General features: G+C 38.1%; 3 protein-coding genes across 20 annotated transcripts in view; 2 read left to right on the plus strand and 1 right to left on the minus strand.

Annotated features, from left to right (window-relative positions):
• LOC127508262 (gastrula zinc finger protein XlCGF52.1-like) overlaps positions 1 to 16,391 on the plus strand; it is a 111,172-nt gene that overhangs the window by 59,809 nt on the left and 34,972 nt on the right. The window lies entirely within an intron of this gene.
• Positions 1 to 16,391, plus strand: part of LOC127508364 (zinc finger protein 37-like) — a 95,395-nt gene that overhangs the window by 48,074 nt on the left and 30,930 nt on the right. The window lies entirely within an intron of this gene.
• The window catches only part of LOC127507938 (adhesion G protein-coupled receptor E1-like), a 28,952-nt gene that overhangs the window by 3,430 nt on the left and 9,131 nt on the right, over positions 1 to 16,391 (minus strand). For 2 of the 18 annotated variants that reach the window (XM_051885534.1, XM_051885515.1), the window contains 11 exons: positions 7,556 to 7,684; positions 5,503 to 5,631; positions 5,344 to 5,399; positions 4,787 to 4,876; positions 4,548 to 4,701; positions 4,315 to 4,431; positions 4,023 to 4,231; positions 3,207 to 3,377; positions 2,920 to 3,114; positions 1,690 to 1,907; positions 66 to 224 (listed from right to left, as the gene is read on the minus strand). In XM_051885534.1, coding sequence (XP_051741494.1) covers positions 66 to 224; positions 1,690 to 1,907; positions 2,920 to 3,114; positions 3,207 to 3,377; positions 4,023 to 4,231; positions 4,315 to 4,431; positions 4,548 to 4,701; positions 4,787 to 4,876; positions 5,344 to 5,399; positions 5,503 to 5,631; positions 7,556 to 7,684 — 1,627 coding nt within the window. Of the gene's footprint in view, positions 1 to 65; positions 225 to 874; positions 1,352 to 1,689; positions 1,908 to 2,919; positions 3,115 to 3,206; positions 3,378 to 4,022; positions 4,232 to 4,314; positions 4,432 to 4,547; positions 4,702 to 4,786; positions 4,877 to 5,343; positions 5,400 to 5,502; positions 5,632 to 7,555; positions 7,685 to 8,843; positions 8,973 to 10,938; positions 11,068 to 13,850; positions 14,166 to 16,391 lie in introns of those variants that run through there. The other 16 variants (XM_051885552.1, XM_051885541.1, XM_051885391.1 and 13 more) reach the window with 15 other exon arrangements.

Raw genomic sequence — 16,391 nt, forward strand, 5'->3', positions numbered from 1 at the left:
CATGAATGATAGTAAAATACCACACACACACACACACACACACACACACACACACACACACACACCTGATCTGTTTGAGTTTGGAGAGGTCTGGATTGAGACTGGAGAATTTTTTAGCCAGTTTCCACACAGTGATGATGAAGACAAAACAGTTGAGGATGACGATGATGCAGACGGGTATGAAAAAACTCAAGATAAAATAACGATCAAGAGAGAGCCAACAGCTGGAACAGACATTAGAATGATAAATCAGTCACATGGTTACAAACACACACACACACACACACACACACACACACACACACACACACAGAAGACTTCCTGTGGCTAATTCATCTTTGTCTTTCATAATCACCTTGACTGTATTCAAGCTTGTACAATTCATCCAGCATTATTTTAGTTATCAGTGATAAACTATTATAGTTATTAATATTTAGAATTTGTTTTTATTTTTACATATTCCATTTGAAGTTTTATTCATTTTTGTGTTTTCGTCGTTTTTATTTCAGCTTTAGTTATTTTAGTACTTCAAGTTAAATAAAAATTAGACATTTTGCCTGGGCAACTAGCTGAAATAAAATTTTATTTTTAAAATATTTTATTTTATTTCAGTTTAAGTATCAAAAGTGTTTTTGTTTTTTTTATATATAGTTTTAGTAATTTTGATGTTGTTTTTGCCATTTTATAAAAAAAAATATATATATATATATATCTATAGAGTTTATTATTTTTTATTTCAGTTTTAGTTTTAGCATACAAATGTGAAATTTTGCCTTGGCAACTAGCAGATTTTTTTTATTATTATTTTAAGTATCAAAAATGTATTTCTTTTATTGTTTTAGAAATGTTTGTGTTTTTGTCATTTTTAAAAGTTTCTTAAATATGTCTATAGTTTTTATTCATTTTATTTCAGTTTTAGTTTTATATATATCAGTACTATAAGTTAAAAACTAAGAGAAAAAATAAGAAATGGTGCATTTGCCACTAGCTAAATGAACTAAGTTTTTTTTTTTTCCAGTTTTTATTTCAGTTAACATTCATTTTATTTCAGTATTGACATTTTTTATGGTTTTCATTTTAGTTAATGATAATAACATGATGTCATCCACATAAAGTACAGTCAGACTGCAGGTCTAATATATCTGATAAATCCTGATAAGCGCAGTGAACGCTATGATGACAACACGGTGTGACTGGAACATCATCAGAGACTCTGTGAATGATTCATCTGGATTAACAGCTTCTGAGTTGATGTTTGACCATTAAAGTAGCTGAAGGAGTGTTTCTGAAGCCTAACAATGAGGCGTTTTTGCACCGGCCAGTTTTGTGCATCCTATTATCTGTAGTCATTCTGAAATATAAATATTATCTGAAAAACATCAACTAAACGAAAATTTGAAATGTTGCCTTGGCAATAAACTGAAATAAGTTTAAGTTGAAGCGCTAAAATTATTAACTGGAAATGAATAAAACAAAAATAAATTAAACCTAAATAGAAATGTTAAAAAATTATAATAAAATTACTAAAAGTTTAAGTAAAATTAACAAAACAAAACAAAAAATAAAATCTAATTTAAAAAAAAAAATGAATAAAACAATAATAAAGCTACAATAAAACTTAAAATAAGACTGATTCAGAGATCTGAGATATGCTGTACACACACTTCTACACTGGATTCAGAAACTCACTGTCGATCAGTGCCGTATCCCTGCGGATAAGAGATGGCAGAGATAATGACGATGGCAAGAGGGACTCCATATCCCACTGCATACATGTACAGATGTTTTAATGTGGTGTGAAACACCAGCACAACCATCCGGTAGAGCTGAACCCCCTCCAGCAGCATCCAGCAGAACGCAGACAAGAAGAAGAAATGAAGCAGGCCGGCCACAATCGCACACGCTACCTGAGAGATAAACAGAGAGAGAAAACACAGTCAACATTGGTTCTTGTCATTAAAGTCTAACTTTTGGACTTCAAGGACCCCATATACAGAAGATATGGGCCATTCTACAGAATTGGTTCAAATCAGAGTTGGAAACATCTTTAAACAATTTATTTTTCCACAAATTTTGTATGTATGCAAATTGTATAATATCCAAGGTACACATTTCTAGTAATTGTACAGTTACTTTATTTTTGACAAAACATCCCATGTTTCGGTCGTGACTGCACATTTTCGGTAGTGACCACATCACATTACAGAGTTTTAACTCGCATACTAAAACACTAATGATTTGCACAATAAAACATACTAAAATTCTAATGATTTTCATAAATGTACAGAAATTTTGTTTGTTTCCACCAAATAAACAATTATGTGGAAATAACGTGGTGAAGTTTTGGTTGTGACTATTTTAGATTCTTTTGAGCCTAACTCAAAAATGTGAGAAAAAGGTGTTTGTTAGTGACGTTCCTTAAAGTTGCACACAGATTTTCAGACTTTTGAACATTTAACTCAAAATGATGGACCTATCTACTGTGAAAGAGAGGCTGTGAGAGGGAGGGACACAGGAATATTTCCTGATCAAAAATGTAGAAGTGTGTTAAAATCAGTCTCAGACAATGACTCAAACACACACCGTTTCGGAAGTGATTTTTTTTTTTTTACATAAAGTTTCATGATTTACAAAGAAAATATAAAATAAATACTTTTTTGGAAAAAATTGCAATTTCAATATTTTCACAAGTTGAAATTTAGGTGTTAGGGTTCGGGACAGTCACCTCCCAATTAAAAGTACCCAATAAATGATGATTTTATATATATATTAAGCTTACTGATTTTAAATATTATTGTGGGATTCAATAGGTAATAGAAGGATCTTAGTAAACATGTGAGATTAGAATACTTAAATGCATTTTAAATGTGTTTTTTGGTTGTGGGACAGCAGTTTGCACGGCCCATATAAGACACACACCCTGTTGTGAGTGCTGGAGATCCCACAGAGGAAGACGAGGTCTGCGATGAAGAGGCACACGCACAGGTGAAGATGAATGCTGTTTCGGGTTCCTTGGATTGAGCGGCAGAACCGGAACGTCAGGATACAGAGAAATAAACAGACCAGAGACAGAACTAAACCCACACGTGTGATCAACACCAGCTCAAACGTGTCCTGGAGGAGAGACAGAGGAAAAAATCATGACCATTTGATCTACAGTCTGAATTAAATATGTATAATCTCAGATTTCTGTGTCACAGATGTACCTGTACGGGATAAAGGGCCATCAGCACAGCGAAGCTACTGAGATGAGAGCAGGAACAGCCTGTATGAGTGCTGTTAGACCACGCCCTCTCACAGCCCCGCCCAGACCACACCCCCTCAGCCTCATTCCAGAACACACAGGAATAAGCCACACCCCCAGACTCCGCCCTCTCCTGAAGAAGTGAGAAGACCAGATACTTAAGATGATCAAGTTGTTTTTAATGTGACATGGTAGCTGGTGAACCAGCTAGAATCCAGCTTAAACTGGATTTTCAAACAGGGAAAACATATTTATTTGATAAGCCTCTTTTCCACCGAAATTGCCTGGAACAATTTGTCCCAGGAACTTTTTTTCCCCCAGACCTGTTGCTGTCTGCGTTTCCATCACGGTCTAAAGTACCATGAAGAGTAATCCGGTGATGTAGCACTGCGTGCGACTTTCCAGTTCCCGCTGGATTTCATCCTCTGCTTTATAAGCTTAATAAAGCCTGAACCTCATCGTCGGTCCATCGGTCGTAATTTTTAAACTCCATTATTGATTCGAATAGCAAACAACTCTTTAAAAAATGGTGGTTGAAATAAAATGCTGCGTGGAGTCAACCAATCAGCATGTTCAGTGCCCAAGTCCCACCCCCGAAAGTTCCTGAACTTTGAAAAAGTACTACCTCGTGAGCAGGGACTTTCTGAGGCGGAAATTTAACCCTGAACTTCAATTAGACCCTGGTTCCTACGGTCAAAATACACCAAGTGCCACCCCAAAGTCCCTAGTTCCTGGGGAAAGTTCCTGTGGTGGAAACGCAGCTATAGTTTATCCTCACCTCCGTGTGTGTAAAGACGAGCATCACCGGCTCAGACAGCTGTTTGGTTTCTGGATTACTGACGACAGCCGTCACCACCTTCGAGTTGAGCTGATAAGTGATTTCTCCATCTCTGCTCTCCTGGTCCTGTGATGTTCTGCTGATCTTGTGGAACTGATGGCTGGATGAGTCCAGATCTTTATAACTGACCAGCGCCACAAATGCAAAACCTACAGGAAAACGACATTAACATCTGGTCATGAATGTGCTGGTGCTTTCATACGTACATGAATGTGCATGTGTGTGTTTGTACCTGGATATGATTTCCCTACAACTGTTTCCCAGCTGGTGTTGAAGAGGGTGGAGTCTGTGCTCAGAGTGACACTCCCAGTGGGCGGAGTCTGACTCCGCCTGACTGCAACCTCAGCGACTGTGATTCACATGATCATACAGAACAACTGCTTTCAGCACTTTCAGTACTCAGTATCTCTTTCATTGTACACATATTTTAAACACATTCAGTAACACATGATGTTTGTGTCTCACAGGTGTTGTGCGTCTCCATCCTGGTCACAGGCTCTTTAAGCTGAGGTCCGATCAGACGCATGCTGTTCTCCACCGCGTCCAGAAACTGACTCAACATCTCTCCGCTAGCAATGTTTCCATCCGACAGCAGATCATCAGTGGAATTGCACAAGTTCTGTGGAAAAGACACTGATTCAGCCACTGTGAAAGCACATGTACACAAACTACTATGTGAATATATTATGCAGTGTGTGTTTAACCTCCAGTAACATCTCTCCAGTGAAATGTTCTCCTTGTGGACCATTCAGTGAATCACAGCTTTTCTTCAACAGTGACATCAAATGCTTAAACTAAAAGAAGACACACAGAAATCAGAGACAGCACATCTGTCCACCCAGATAACAAATTCATGTTCTAAAAACTTTGTGGGAACAGTGATTTGCAATTTTTCTAAACCATTAAAATGTCCAGTTGTATTGTCATGATTAAAACATTATTTAAAAGTTTTTGGTAATATTCCAAGAATGTCAACGTTAACATTTCAGCGAATATAAATAACCTCATAAGGGATGTTGTTCTAAGAACATTTTCTGTCAAAATGATGAGAATGTTGATCAAGTATAAATAACAAGGATGTTCCAAGAATGTTGTTCCTAGAAGGTTTTCTCTTAATGTCATGATCAAGAACATGTCAAGAACATTCAATAAATGTTATTTTAAGAACATTTTATATTAACATTTACATAACCTTAACCATGTTAGCTGGGCATCTAATAATAATTATAACAGTCACAATAAGCAGAAGTTCACATTCTACCTTCTCCGGTGTGTGTCCAGCATCAGGCTCAGGTTTAAACTGATCACAGTTCATTTCTGTGCACAACAACAGCAGAGATCAAAATAATGAACAGAACAACCTAAAAACTGCATCTAAAATTGAGCAAATAATAGTTTGCCCCGCTGCTATAATTCTCACCGATGCATTTTGACTGGTTGTTGCCGTAGTTACTGTAACCCTGGTGACACGTGCAGCTGTATCCGCCTGGATGATTGTAGCAGGTGGCGTTTGAGCCGCAAACATCTGGATCTTTACACTCATCGATGTCTGTGAGAGAGAGAGAAGATGGGTGAGAGAACATTCTCTGTGCTGTTCGTGTCATTTTAAAACGGTCTAGCTTATGGGAAGATGCTTCAGGTTGTCCTGAATGTGGTCACGTCAAAATGACCACATTTTAAGTTGGCGGGTCAATTTGACCCATTCCGATTTTGTTGATGTTTTTCTTGAAATTTTGTGCCTTCTTCTCATTTAGGGTGTGTGATTTATTATGGTTTACTCATGTTTCACGAAGTCACAAAGCAGAATGTGGCGCAAAAGCCTCATCTGTGTATTGTTTACATGCGTGTTGGCAGTGACTTTTTTACATCATTAAATTGTGATCGGTTCGTGAGATCAGCCAAATTTAGTGACTACTGATTAAAGGAACGCTCCACTTTTTTTTTTCCAACTCCCCTAGAGTTAAACAGTTGAGTTTTACCGTTTTCGAATCCATTCAGCCGATCTCCGGGTCTGGCGGAACCACTTTTAGCATAGCTTAGCATAGTTCATTGAATCTGATTAGACCGTTAGCATCTCGCTCAAAAATGACCAAAGACTTTCAATATTTTTCCTATTTAAAACTTGACTCTCTGTAGTGACATCGTGTACTAAGACCGACGGAAAATGAAAAGTTGTGATTTTCTAGGCCAATATGGCTGGGAACTATACTCTCATTCCAGCGTAATGATCAAGGAACTTTGCTGTCGTACCATGGCTGCAGCAGGCGCAATGATATTACACAGCGTCTCTCACAAATGTCTCCATGGTTGCAAGGCACGCTCCCTGTGCAAGCAGGGGTCACAGGCGCTGCGTAATATCATTACGTAATATCATATCCTTGATTATTACGCCGGAATGACAGTATAGTTCCTAGCCATATCGGCCTAGAAAATCACAACTTTTCATTTTCCGTCGGTCTTAGTACACGATGTAACTACAGAAGAGTCCAGTTTTAAATAGGAAAAATATTGAAACTCTTCGGTCATTTTTGAGCGAGATGCTAACGGTCTAATCAGATTCAATGAACTATGCTAAGCTATGCTAAAAGTGGTTCCGCCAGACCCGGAGATCAGCTGAATGGATTCGAAAACGGTAAAACTCAACTGTTTAACTCTAGGGGAGTTGGAAAATGAGCCTATTTTCAAAAAAAGTGGAGCGTTCCTTTAAGTCATAGAATATGATTATCGGCCGATCATCACATTCTACTGCAATTAGAGTAAATAGTAATTAGATGATATCTATACTTTATATTGGCAGATACTATTTGCACCTCAGTATTTTTGTACATTAACAGGATGCAATAATATCACAGAGTGTAAATGATTATATTTATTAAAATTATTAAATAAATGCTGCCTTATTGGGAGAATAAAAACCCTCCCTACACCCAGGGTTGGGCAAAAATACATCAAAATGTATTTTAAAATAAAATACCAAATACCTTAATTTTAAGTGTATCAAAATTAACTACAAAAATACAGCAGCAACACCATGTATCAAAATAAACTACTGTATTTTTGTATTTTAAAAATACTAAAAAATACTTTAACAAGGCAGCATGACATTTCTTCGCAAACCTTCCATCAATTGTCCTATTAGATCTATCCCTTCACCATTACACTGACTCAGCTGATTAAGTAAACAACGTTTGATAGCAACAGATTTTCTCTGCCCGAGTCATGCAATAAATCTGACATATGAAACCAGTTAATGGCACAATATGTAGGATTTTTGGATGAAAATATCCAAAAACCACTAGAACAATGTTAAATATTTTGTTGACTTGTGTACTTGCATTATCCCAAATGTTTTCACGAATGTTTAAATCCAAAGAAATAAGCAACAGCAGAGATCAAAATAATGAAAAGAACAACCTAAAAACTGCATCTAAAATGAAGCAAATAATAGTTTGCCCCGCTGCTATAATTCTCACCGATGCATTTTGACTGGTTGTTGCCATAGTTACTGTAACCCTGGTGACATCTGCAGCTGTATCCGACTGGATGATTGTAGCAGGTGGCGTTTGTGCCGCAAACATCTGGATCTTTACACTCATCGATGTCTGTGAGAGAGAGAGAAGATGGGTGAGAGAACATTCTCTGTGCTGTTCGTGTCATTTTAAAATGGTCTAGCTTATGGGAAGATGCTTCAGGTTGTCCTGAATGTGGTCACATCAAAATGACCACATTTTAACTTTAAGTCAATTTGACCCATTCCGATTTTGAGTTGTCGGAAACACTAGTTAAGCTATGATGTTTTTCTTGAAATTTTGTGCCTTCTCATTTAGGGTGTGTGATTTACTATGGTTTACTCAAGTTTCACGAAGTCACAAAGCAGAATGTGGCGCAAAAGCCTCATCTGTGTATTGTTTACATGCGTGTTGGCAGTGACTTTTTTACAGTTTTACATCATTAAATTGCGATCGGTTCGTGAGATCAGCCAAATTTAGTGACTACTGATTAAAGGAACGCTCCACTTTTTTTGAAAATAGGCTCATTTTCCAACTCCCCTAGAGTTAAACAGTTGAGTTTTACCGTTTTCGAATCCATTCAGCCGATCTCCGGGTCTGGCGGTACCAATTTTAGCATAGCTTAGCATAGTTCATTGAATCTGATTAGACCGTTAGCATCTCGTTAAAAAATGATGAAAGAGTTTCGATATTTTTCCTATTTAAAACTGGACTCTTCTGTAGTTACATTGTGTACTAAGACCGACGGAAAATGAAAAGTTGTGATTTTCTAGGCCGATATGGCTAGGAACTATACTCTCATTCCGGCGTAATGATCTAAATAAACTACCGTATTTTTGTATTTTAAAAATACTAAAAAATACTTTAACAAGGCAGCATGACATTTCTTCGCAAACCTTCCATCAATTGTCCTATTAGATCTATCCCTTCACCATTACACTGACTCAGCTGATTAAGTAAACAACGTTTGATAGCAACAGATTTTCTCTGCCCGAGTCATGCAATAAATCTGACATATGAAACCAGTTAATGGCACAATATGTAGGATTTTTGGATGAAAATATCCAAAAACCACTAGAACAATGTTAAATATTTTGTTGACTTGTGTACTTGCATTATCCCAAATGTTTCCACGAATGTTTAAATCCAAAGAAATAAGCAACAGCAGAGATCAAAATAATGAAAAGAACAACCTAAAAACTGCATCTAAAATGAAGCAAATAATAGTTTGCCCCGCTGCTTTAATTCTCACCGATGCATTTTGACTGGTTGCTGCCATAGTTACTGTAACCCTGGTGACACGTGCAGCTGTATCCGACTGGATGATTGTGGCATTCAGCGTTTGTGCCGCAAACATCTGGATCTTTACACTCATCGATGCCTGAGAGAGAGAGAAGATGGGTGAGAGAACATTCTCTGTGCTGTTCGTGTCATTTTAAAACGGTCTAGCTTATGGGAAGATGCTTCAGGTTGTCCTGAATGTGGTCACATCAAAATGACCACATTTTAAGTTGGCGGGTCAATTTGACCCATTCCGATTTTGAGTTGTCGGAAACACTAGTTAACCTATGATGTTTTTCTTGAAATTTTGTGCCTTCTCATTTAGGGTGTGTGATTTACTATGGTTTACTCAAGTTTCACGAAGTCACAAAGCAGAATGTGGCGCAAAAGCCTCATCTGTGTATTGTTTACATGCGTGTTGGCAGTGACTTTTTAACAGTTTTACATCATTAAATTGCAATCGGTTCGTGAGATCAGCCAAATTTAGTGACTACTGATTAAAGGAACACTCCACTTTTTTTGAAAATAGGCTCATTTTCCAACTCCCCTAGAGTTAAACAGTTGAGTTTTACCGTTTTCGAATCCATTCAGCCGATCTCCGGGTCTGGTGGTACCACTTTTAGCATAGCTTAGCATAGTTCATTGAATCTGATTAGACCGTTAGCATCTCACTCAAAAATGACCAAAGACTTTCAATATTTTTCCTATTTAAAACTTGACTCTTCTGTAGTTACATCGTGTACTAAGACCGACGGAAAATGAAAAGTTGTGATTTTCTAGGCCGATATGGCTAGGAACTATGTTCTCATTCCAGCGTAATAATCAAGGATATGATATTACACAATGATATTACGCAGCGCCTGTGACCCCTGCTTGCACAGGGAGCGTGCCTTGCAACCATGGAGACATTTGTGAGAGGCGCTGCGTAATATCATTGCGCCTGCTGCAGCCATGGTACGACAGCAAATTTCCTTGATTATTACGCCGGAATGAGAATATAGTTCCCAGCCATATCGGCCTAGAAAATCACAACTTTTCATTTTCCGTCGGTCTTAGTACACGATGTCACTACAGAGAGTCAAGTTTTAAATAGGAAAAATATTGAAACTCTTCGGTCATTTTTGAGTGAGATGCTAACGGTCTAATCAGATTCAATGAACTATGCTAAGCTATGCTAAAAGTGGTTCCGCCAGACCCGGAGATCGGCTGAATGGATTCGAAAACGGTAAAACTCAACTGTTTAACTCTAGGGGAGCTGGAAAATGAGCCTATTTTCAAAAAAAGTGGAGCGTTCCTTTAAGTCATAGAATATGATTATCGGCCGATCATCACATTCTATTGCAATAAGAGTAAATTGTAATTAGATGATATCTATACTTTATATTGGCAGATACTATTTGCACCTCAGTATTTTTGTACATTAACAGGATGCAATAATATCACAGAGTGTAAATGATTATATTTATTAAAATTATTAAATAAATGCTGCCTTATTGGGAGAATAAAAACCCTCCCTACACCCAGGGTTGGGCAAAAATACATCAAAATGTATTTTAAAATAAAATACCAAATACCTTAATTTTAAGTGTATCAAAATTAACTACAAAAATACAGCAGCAACACCATGTATCAAAATAAACTACTGTATTTTTGTATTTTAAAAATACTAAAAAATACTTTAACAAGGCAGCATGACATTTCTTCGCAAACCTTCCATCAATTGTCCTATTAGATCTATCCCTTCACCATTACACTGACTCAGCTGATTAAGTAAACAACGTTTGATAGCAACAGATTTTCTCTGCCCGAGTCATGCAATAAATCTGACATATGAAACCAGTTAATGGCACAATATGTAGGATTTTTGGATGAAAATATCCAAAAACCACTAGAACAATGTTAAATATTTTGTTGACTTGTGTACTTGCATTATCCCAAATGTTTTCACGAATGTTTAAATCCAAAGAAATAAGCAACAGCAGAGATCAAAATAATGAAAAGAACAACCTAAAAACTGCATCTAAAATGAAGCAAATAATAGTTTGCCCCGCTGCTATAATTCTCACCGATGCATTTTGACTGGTTGTTGCCATAGTTACTGTAACCCTGGTGACATCTGCAGCTGTATCCGCCTGGATGATTGTAGCAGTCGCCGCTTTTGCTGCAAACATCTGGATCTTTACACTCATGGATGTCTGTGAGAGAGAGAGAAGATGGGTGAGAGAACATTCTCTGTGCTGTTCGTGTCATTTTAAAACGGTCTAGCTTATGGGAAGATGCTTCAGGTTGTCCTGAATGTGGTCACATCAAAATGACCACATTTTAACTTTAAGTCAATTTGACCCATTCCGATTTTGAGTTGTCGGAAACACTACATCAAATTTTGTGACTTTTTCTCATTTAGGTTGTATGATTTACTATGGTTTACTCATGTTTCACGAAGTCACAAAGCAGAATGTGGCGCAAAAGCCTCATCTGTGTATTGTTTACATGCGTGGCAGTGACTTTTTTACAGTTTTCACTAAATTGCGATCGGTTCCGATCATCACATTCTATTGCAATAAGAGTAAATAGTAATTAGATGATATCTATACTTTATATTGGCAGATACTATTTGCACCTCAGTATTTTTGTACATTAACAGGATGCAATAATATCACAGAGTGTAAATGATTATATTTATTAAAATTATTAAATAAATGCTGCCTTATTGGGAGAATAAAAACCCTCCCTACACCCAGGGTTGGGCAAAAATACATCAAAATGTATTTTAAAATAAAATACCAAATACCTTAAGTTTAAGTGTATCAAAATAAACTAAAAAATACAGCAGCAACACCATGTATCAAAATAAACTAAATAGTAAAAATACTAAAAAAATACTTTAACAAGGCAGCATGACATTTCTTCACAGTCAGTTAAAAAAAAAAAAAAATACTGGAGGTCAATCATTTAATATTGTAGAAAAGGTCCTTTGATATATTTATAACCAGTGTTAAAAACCTTCCATCAATTGGCTTATTAGGGCCCCAGCACCGATGGTGCGAGGACCCTATTGGAATTGCTCCTTTTATAAGTGCCCAAGCCGAATGCGAAGGCCCTATTGTTTTCTTTAGGATTATTAATAGGGCCCAAGCCACTCAGGCGCAGGGCCCTTTTGTTTTTCTAAGGAGAAATATTTTTTTCCGTCATCCGGGGCTTTTTGGGGACCTTAACATGCTCAAAAACTCTTGAAAATTGGCACACACATTGGAATCTGCGGCCATTAGGACGCCACAAAGGATGACGGGGGGGGCGCTCGACAGCGCCCCCTTGAATGGTGTCCGAAAACTTGGTCCATATATCAAACACGTTTGCATGTATTTGTATGAAACTCGGTACACATATAGACCTCATCGGCCTAACAACTTTCATGCTCTAAGTTATACGCCAGCTCAACAGGAAGTCAAGACATTGATGATGAAAAATTGCCAGTGGATTTTTGATATCTCTAACGGTTTGGCCATGGCGAGGCAACGAATTTATGGCGAGAAAAGGGAATCAGGAAGTATGTTATAACTTCTGCATACATTGATTGATTTTTATGAAACTTCACCAGTGTGTTGGTTGTAGGAGTCCGATCACATGGATGTGACTATTGTGAGTCAAAAATATAGCTTTTTTACCCGATTTGCTTCAAACTTCATCACAATAATGTCAAAACATGGCAGATGTAGAGCTGTGAATATATTTGTGATATCTTAAATATTGTTGCCATGGCAACGCATCAAACTTTAATAATATTCTTGGGCATTTTTGAGCCTCTTAACATGCTTCAAATTGCATGAAACTCGATATACACATCAATATTGTCATCCAGTAGACATGGGCAAAGCCTTAGAAACGGGCGGGGAGCAGAGGGTCTACAGTGCCACCTTTTGACAAAAGTCGGGAGGTTAGTTTAACCTACAGTCACCAAACTCGGTACACTTATTGTTGTCATTAAGCCGGACAACTTTTTAATTTACAGTCATTACCTCTGACCAACAGGAAGTCAGATATTTTGATTTGAATGTGGATTTTTCACACACACACACACACACACACACAGACATTCAGTTATAGTAATATGTCTATGTTTATCTATCTATCTATCTGTCTGTCTATATATCTACATATCTGTCTCTCTATCTATCTATCTGTCTGTCTGTCTATATATCTACATATCTGTCTCTCTATCTATCTATCTATCTATCTGTCTATATATCTACATATCTGTCTCTCTATCTATCTATCTGTCTGTCTGTCTATATATCTACATATCTGTCTCTCTATCTATCTATCTATCTGTCTATATATCTATGTCTGTCTATCTATCTATCTGTTTATCTATCTATCTGTTTATCTATCTATCTGTTTATCTATCTATCTATCTGTCTATCTGTCTGTCTATCTATCTGTCTGTTTATCTATCTATCTGTCTGTCTATATATCTACATATCTGTCTCTCTATCTATCTATCTATCTATCTGTCTGTTTATCTATCTATCTATCTATCTATCTATCTATCTGTCTGTCTATATATCTACATATCTGTCTCTCTATCTATCTATCTATCTATCTATCTGTCTGTCTGTCTGTCTATATATCTATGTCTGTCTATCTATCTGTTTATCTATCTATCTATCTATCTGTCTGTTTATCTATCTATCTATCTATCTGTCTGTCTATATATCTACATATCTGTCTGTCTGTCTGTCTATCTATCTGTCTGATGGAAAACTGATGGAAGTTCAGAGATGGTGACTGTTGAGATAACTGCACAGTGGCAGAGAGTACTGAGATTGTCATTGGATGCTTTATGAGACAGTGTCTTTACTACCTTTCGTCGTTGAGGCTCATTTCACTAGTGTTTTCAAACTTTTGGACTCTGCTTAGTGCATCAGAATACGGGTTTGTGAACTGATCAGACTGTACCTTGATAACATGCTAAACCCACCTGAGCAGATGACACCTGCGTCCTCATGATGCCCGCAGTTATGCACTCCCCATCCGAGGCTGTAACAGGTGGCCAGAGTCCTCTCATGCCCAGTACAATTCACGTCGTCCAGCAGAATCTGTCCCGTGCCGGTGCCGAAGTAAGCATTCTTATGTGCGGCGACAGCTTGTCCGCAGCTGATTTGCTGACACACGACTGCCGCCTCTGCCATGTTCCAATTATCATCGCACACCGTTCCCCAGCTGCCCTGGTAGTAGATCTCCACCCGGCCCTGGCACCGGTCCGAAGTGCCCGCCAAACGTATGGCACCATCTCCTGCAGCATAGGAAGGTCAGTCATGGTTTAATGACTATATATGACAGCCAGATGTGCGTTTAAAATCTCTGATGCATGACGTGCACTACAGTGCATTTTAACTGTAAAATTTTAAATGACTGTCAACAGTGAAAGTGCACCAAATACCCCTGGAGTACTATTGCTTTATATTGCAGGATAGATGTGTAACTCTCAATATACACCATTTTGGGAAACAAATAATTGTTTTGAAGTAGGAAGAAACATTAAGATTAATAAAGCATGTATCAAATTTTTAAAAATGGAATTAGTTTATTGAACCTTTTGACAAAATATTAAAAAAAAGTTTGCCTATTTAGGGCCCGAGCACCAAAGTGCGAGGACCCTATTGGATTTCATCCATTTATTATTATTATTAGGGCCCAAGCCCTGTAGAGGGCGAAGGCCCTATTGTTCCCCTAAGGATTATTAGGGCCCAAGCCGAAGTCTTCTTTAGGATAATTATTGTTTTTCGACTATTCGGGCATTTTTGGGGCCCTTAACATGCTCAAAAACTCTTGAAACTTTGCACACACATTGGAATCGTCGGCCATCAGGGCCGGGCAGAAGCTGGTACCCGGGCGTGGCAGGGGGGCTCGACAGCGCCCCCTTGAACAGTGTCTAAAAACTTGGTCCATATTGCACGTATTTGTATGAAACTCGGTACACATATAGACCTCATCGGGCCTAACAACTTTTGTGCTCTAAGTTATACGCCAGCTCAACAGGAAGTCAGTTATTATGGGTTGTTTGGAAAACGCATGCTCTGGAATTTGATATACTCCTCCTAGGCAATTAATCCGATCACCACCAAACTCGGTCAGCATGAAGTCAAGACATTGAGGATGAAAAATTGCCAGTGGATTTTTGATATCTCGAACGGTTTGGCCATGGCGAGGCAACGAATTTATGGCGAGAAAAGGGAGACAGGAAATGTGTTATAACGTCTGCATACATTGATTGATTTTTATGAAACTTAAGCTGTGTGTTCGTTGTATGAAGCTGATCACATTGATGTGACTATTGTGAGTCAAAGTTATAGCGCCACCAACTGGCAGCAGGAGGTGTTTCACGTTCAAAATGCTTAGAGATCACCCTCTTATTTTTACCCAATTTGCTTCAAACTTCATCAGAATAATGTCAAGACATGGTGAATGTACACCATTGAAAAGAATTGTGATTACTCAAACACTGTTGCCATGGCAACGCATCAAACTTTAATATTCATTTTGGATGCTTTTGAGACTCTTAGCATGCTTCATGAAACTCTATATACACGTCAGAGATGTCAGCCAGTAGACAAGGGCAAAGCCTTAGAAACGGGCGGGGAGGAGGGCCTCTATAGCGACACCTTATAGTGCAGTAAATGTGGAGTGCGTTTGACATAGTCCTTTGTTTAACCATTTTAAATGCCTATTGCCCGCTGTGCACATTTGCCCTGAAGCCACCAGGGTGGTGGTGCCACCGGACTTGGGCCCGTCATCGCTGCTTGCAGCTATATTAGGGCCCGAGCACCAAAGTGCGAGGACCCTAATGGATTTCCTCCGTTTATTATTATTAGGGCCCAAGCCCTGTAAAGGGCTGAAGGCCGTATTGTTTTCTTTAGGATTATTTTTAGGGCCCGAGCACCGATGGTGTGAGGACCCTATTGGAATTGCTCCGTTTATTATTATTATTCTTCTCTAAAGTGAATCGCATTTTTGAGGGCCTGAACATGCTCGAAAACTCATGAAACTTTGCACACGCATCAGAAGTGGTGAAAATTTACGTCTGATATGGGTTTCAGAATTGGGCGGGGCAAAATGGCTCGATAGCGCCACCTAATGAAGTGCCCCTCGCGCTACATTTCACGTAGATTTTGAAATTCGGTACACACATTTAACAGCCCAATACCTACAAAAAATTCTCTTGGAGCAAAATCTGAAGCCGAACAGGAAGTCAGATATTTTGAATTAACTTGCCATTTTTTGCCATTTCCAGACGTTGTACTTTAATGAACTCCTCCTAGAGCTTTAATCAGATCAATGTCATATTTGGTCAGTCTAATCTAAAGGCCTTTGCGACGTTAAATTGCGAAGATCTAGATTTTTCACTGAAGGGCGTGTCCATGGCGGCCTGACAAAGTTCGATGTTTCGCCATGAAACAGGAAGTTCTTGTAACTCGGGTATACAATGTCGGATCTGCCCCAAACTTCACATGTTTTATTA

Source organism: Ctenopharyngodon idella, chromosome 1 (genome assembly GCF_019924925.1).
Source record: "Ctenopharyngodon idella isolate HZGC_01 chromosome 1, HZGC01, whole genome shotgun sequence".
NCBI classification, from domain to species: Eukaryota; Metazoa; Chordata; class Actinopteri; order Cypriniformes; family Xenocyprididae; genus Ctenopharyngodon; species Ctenopharyngodon idella.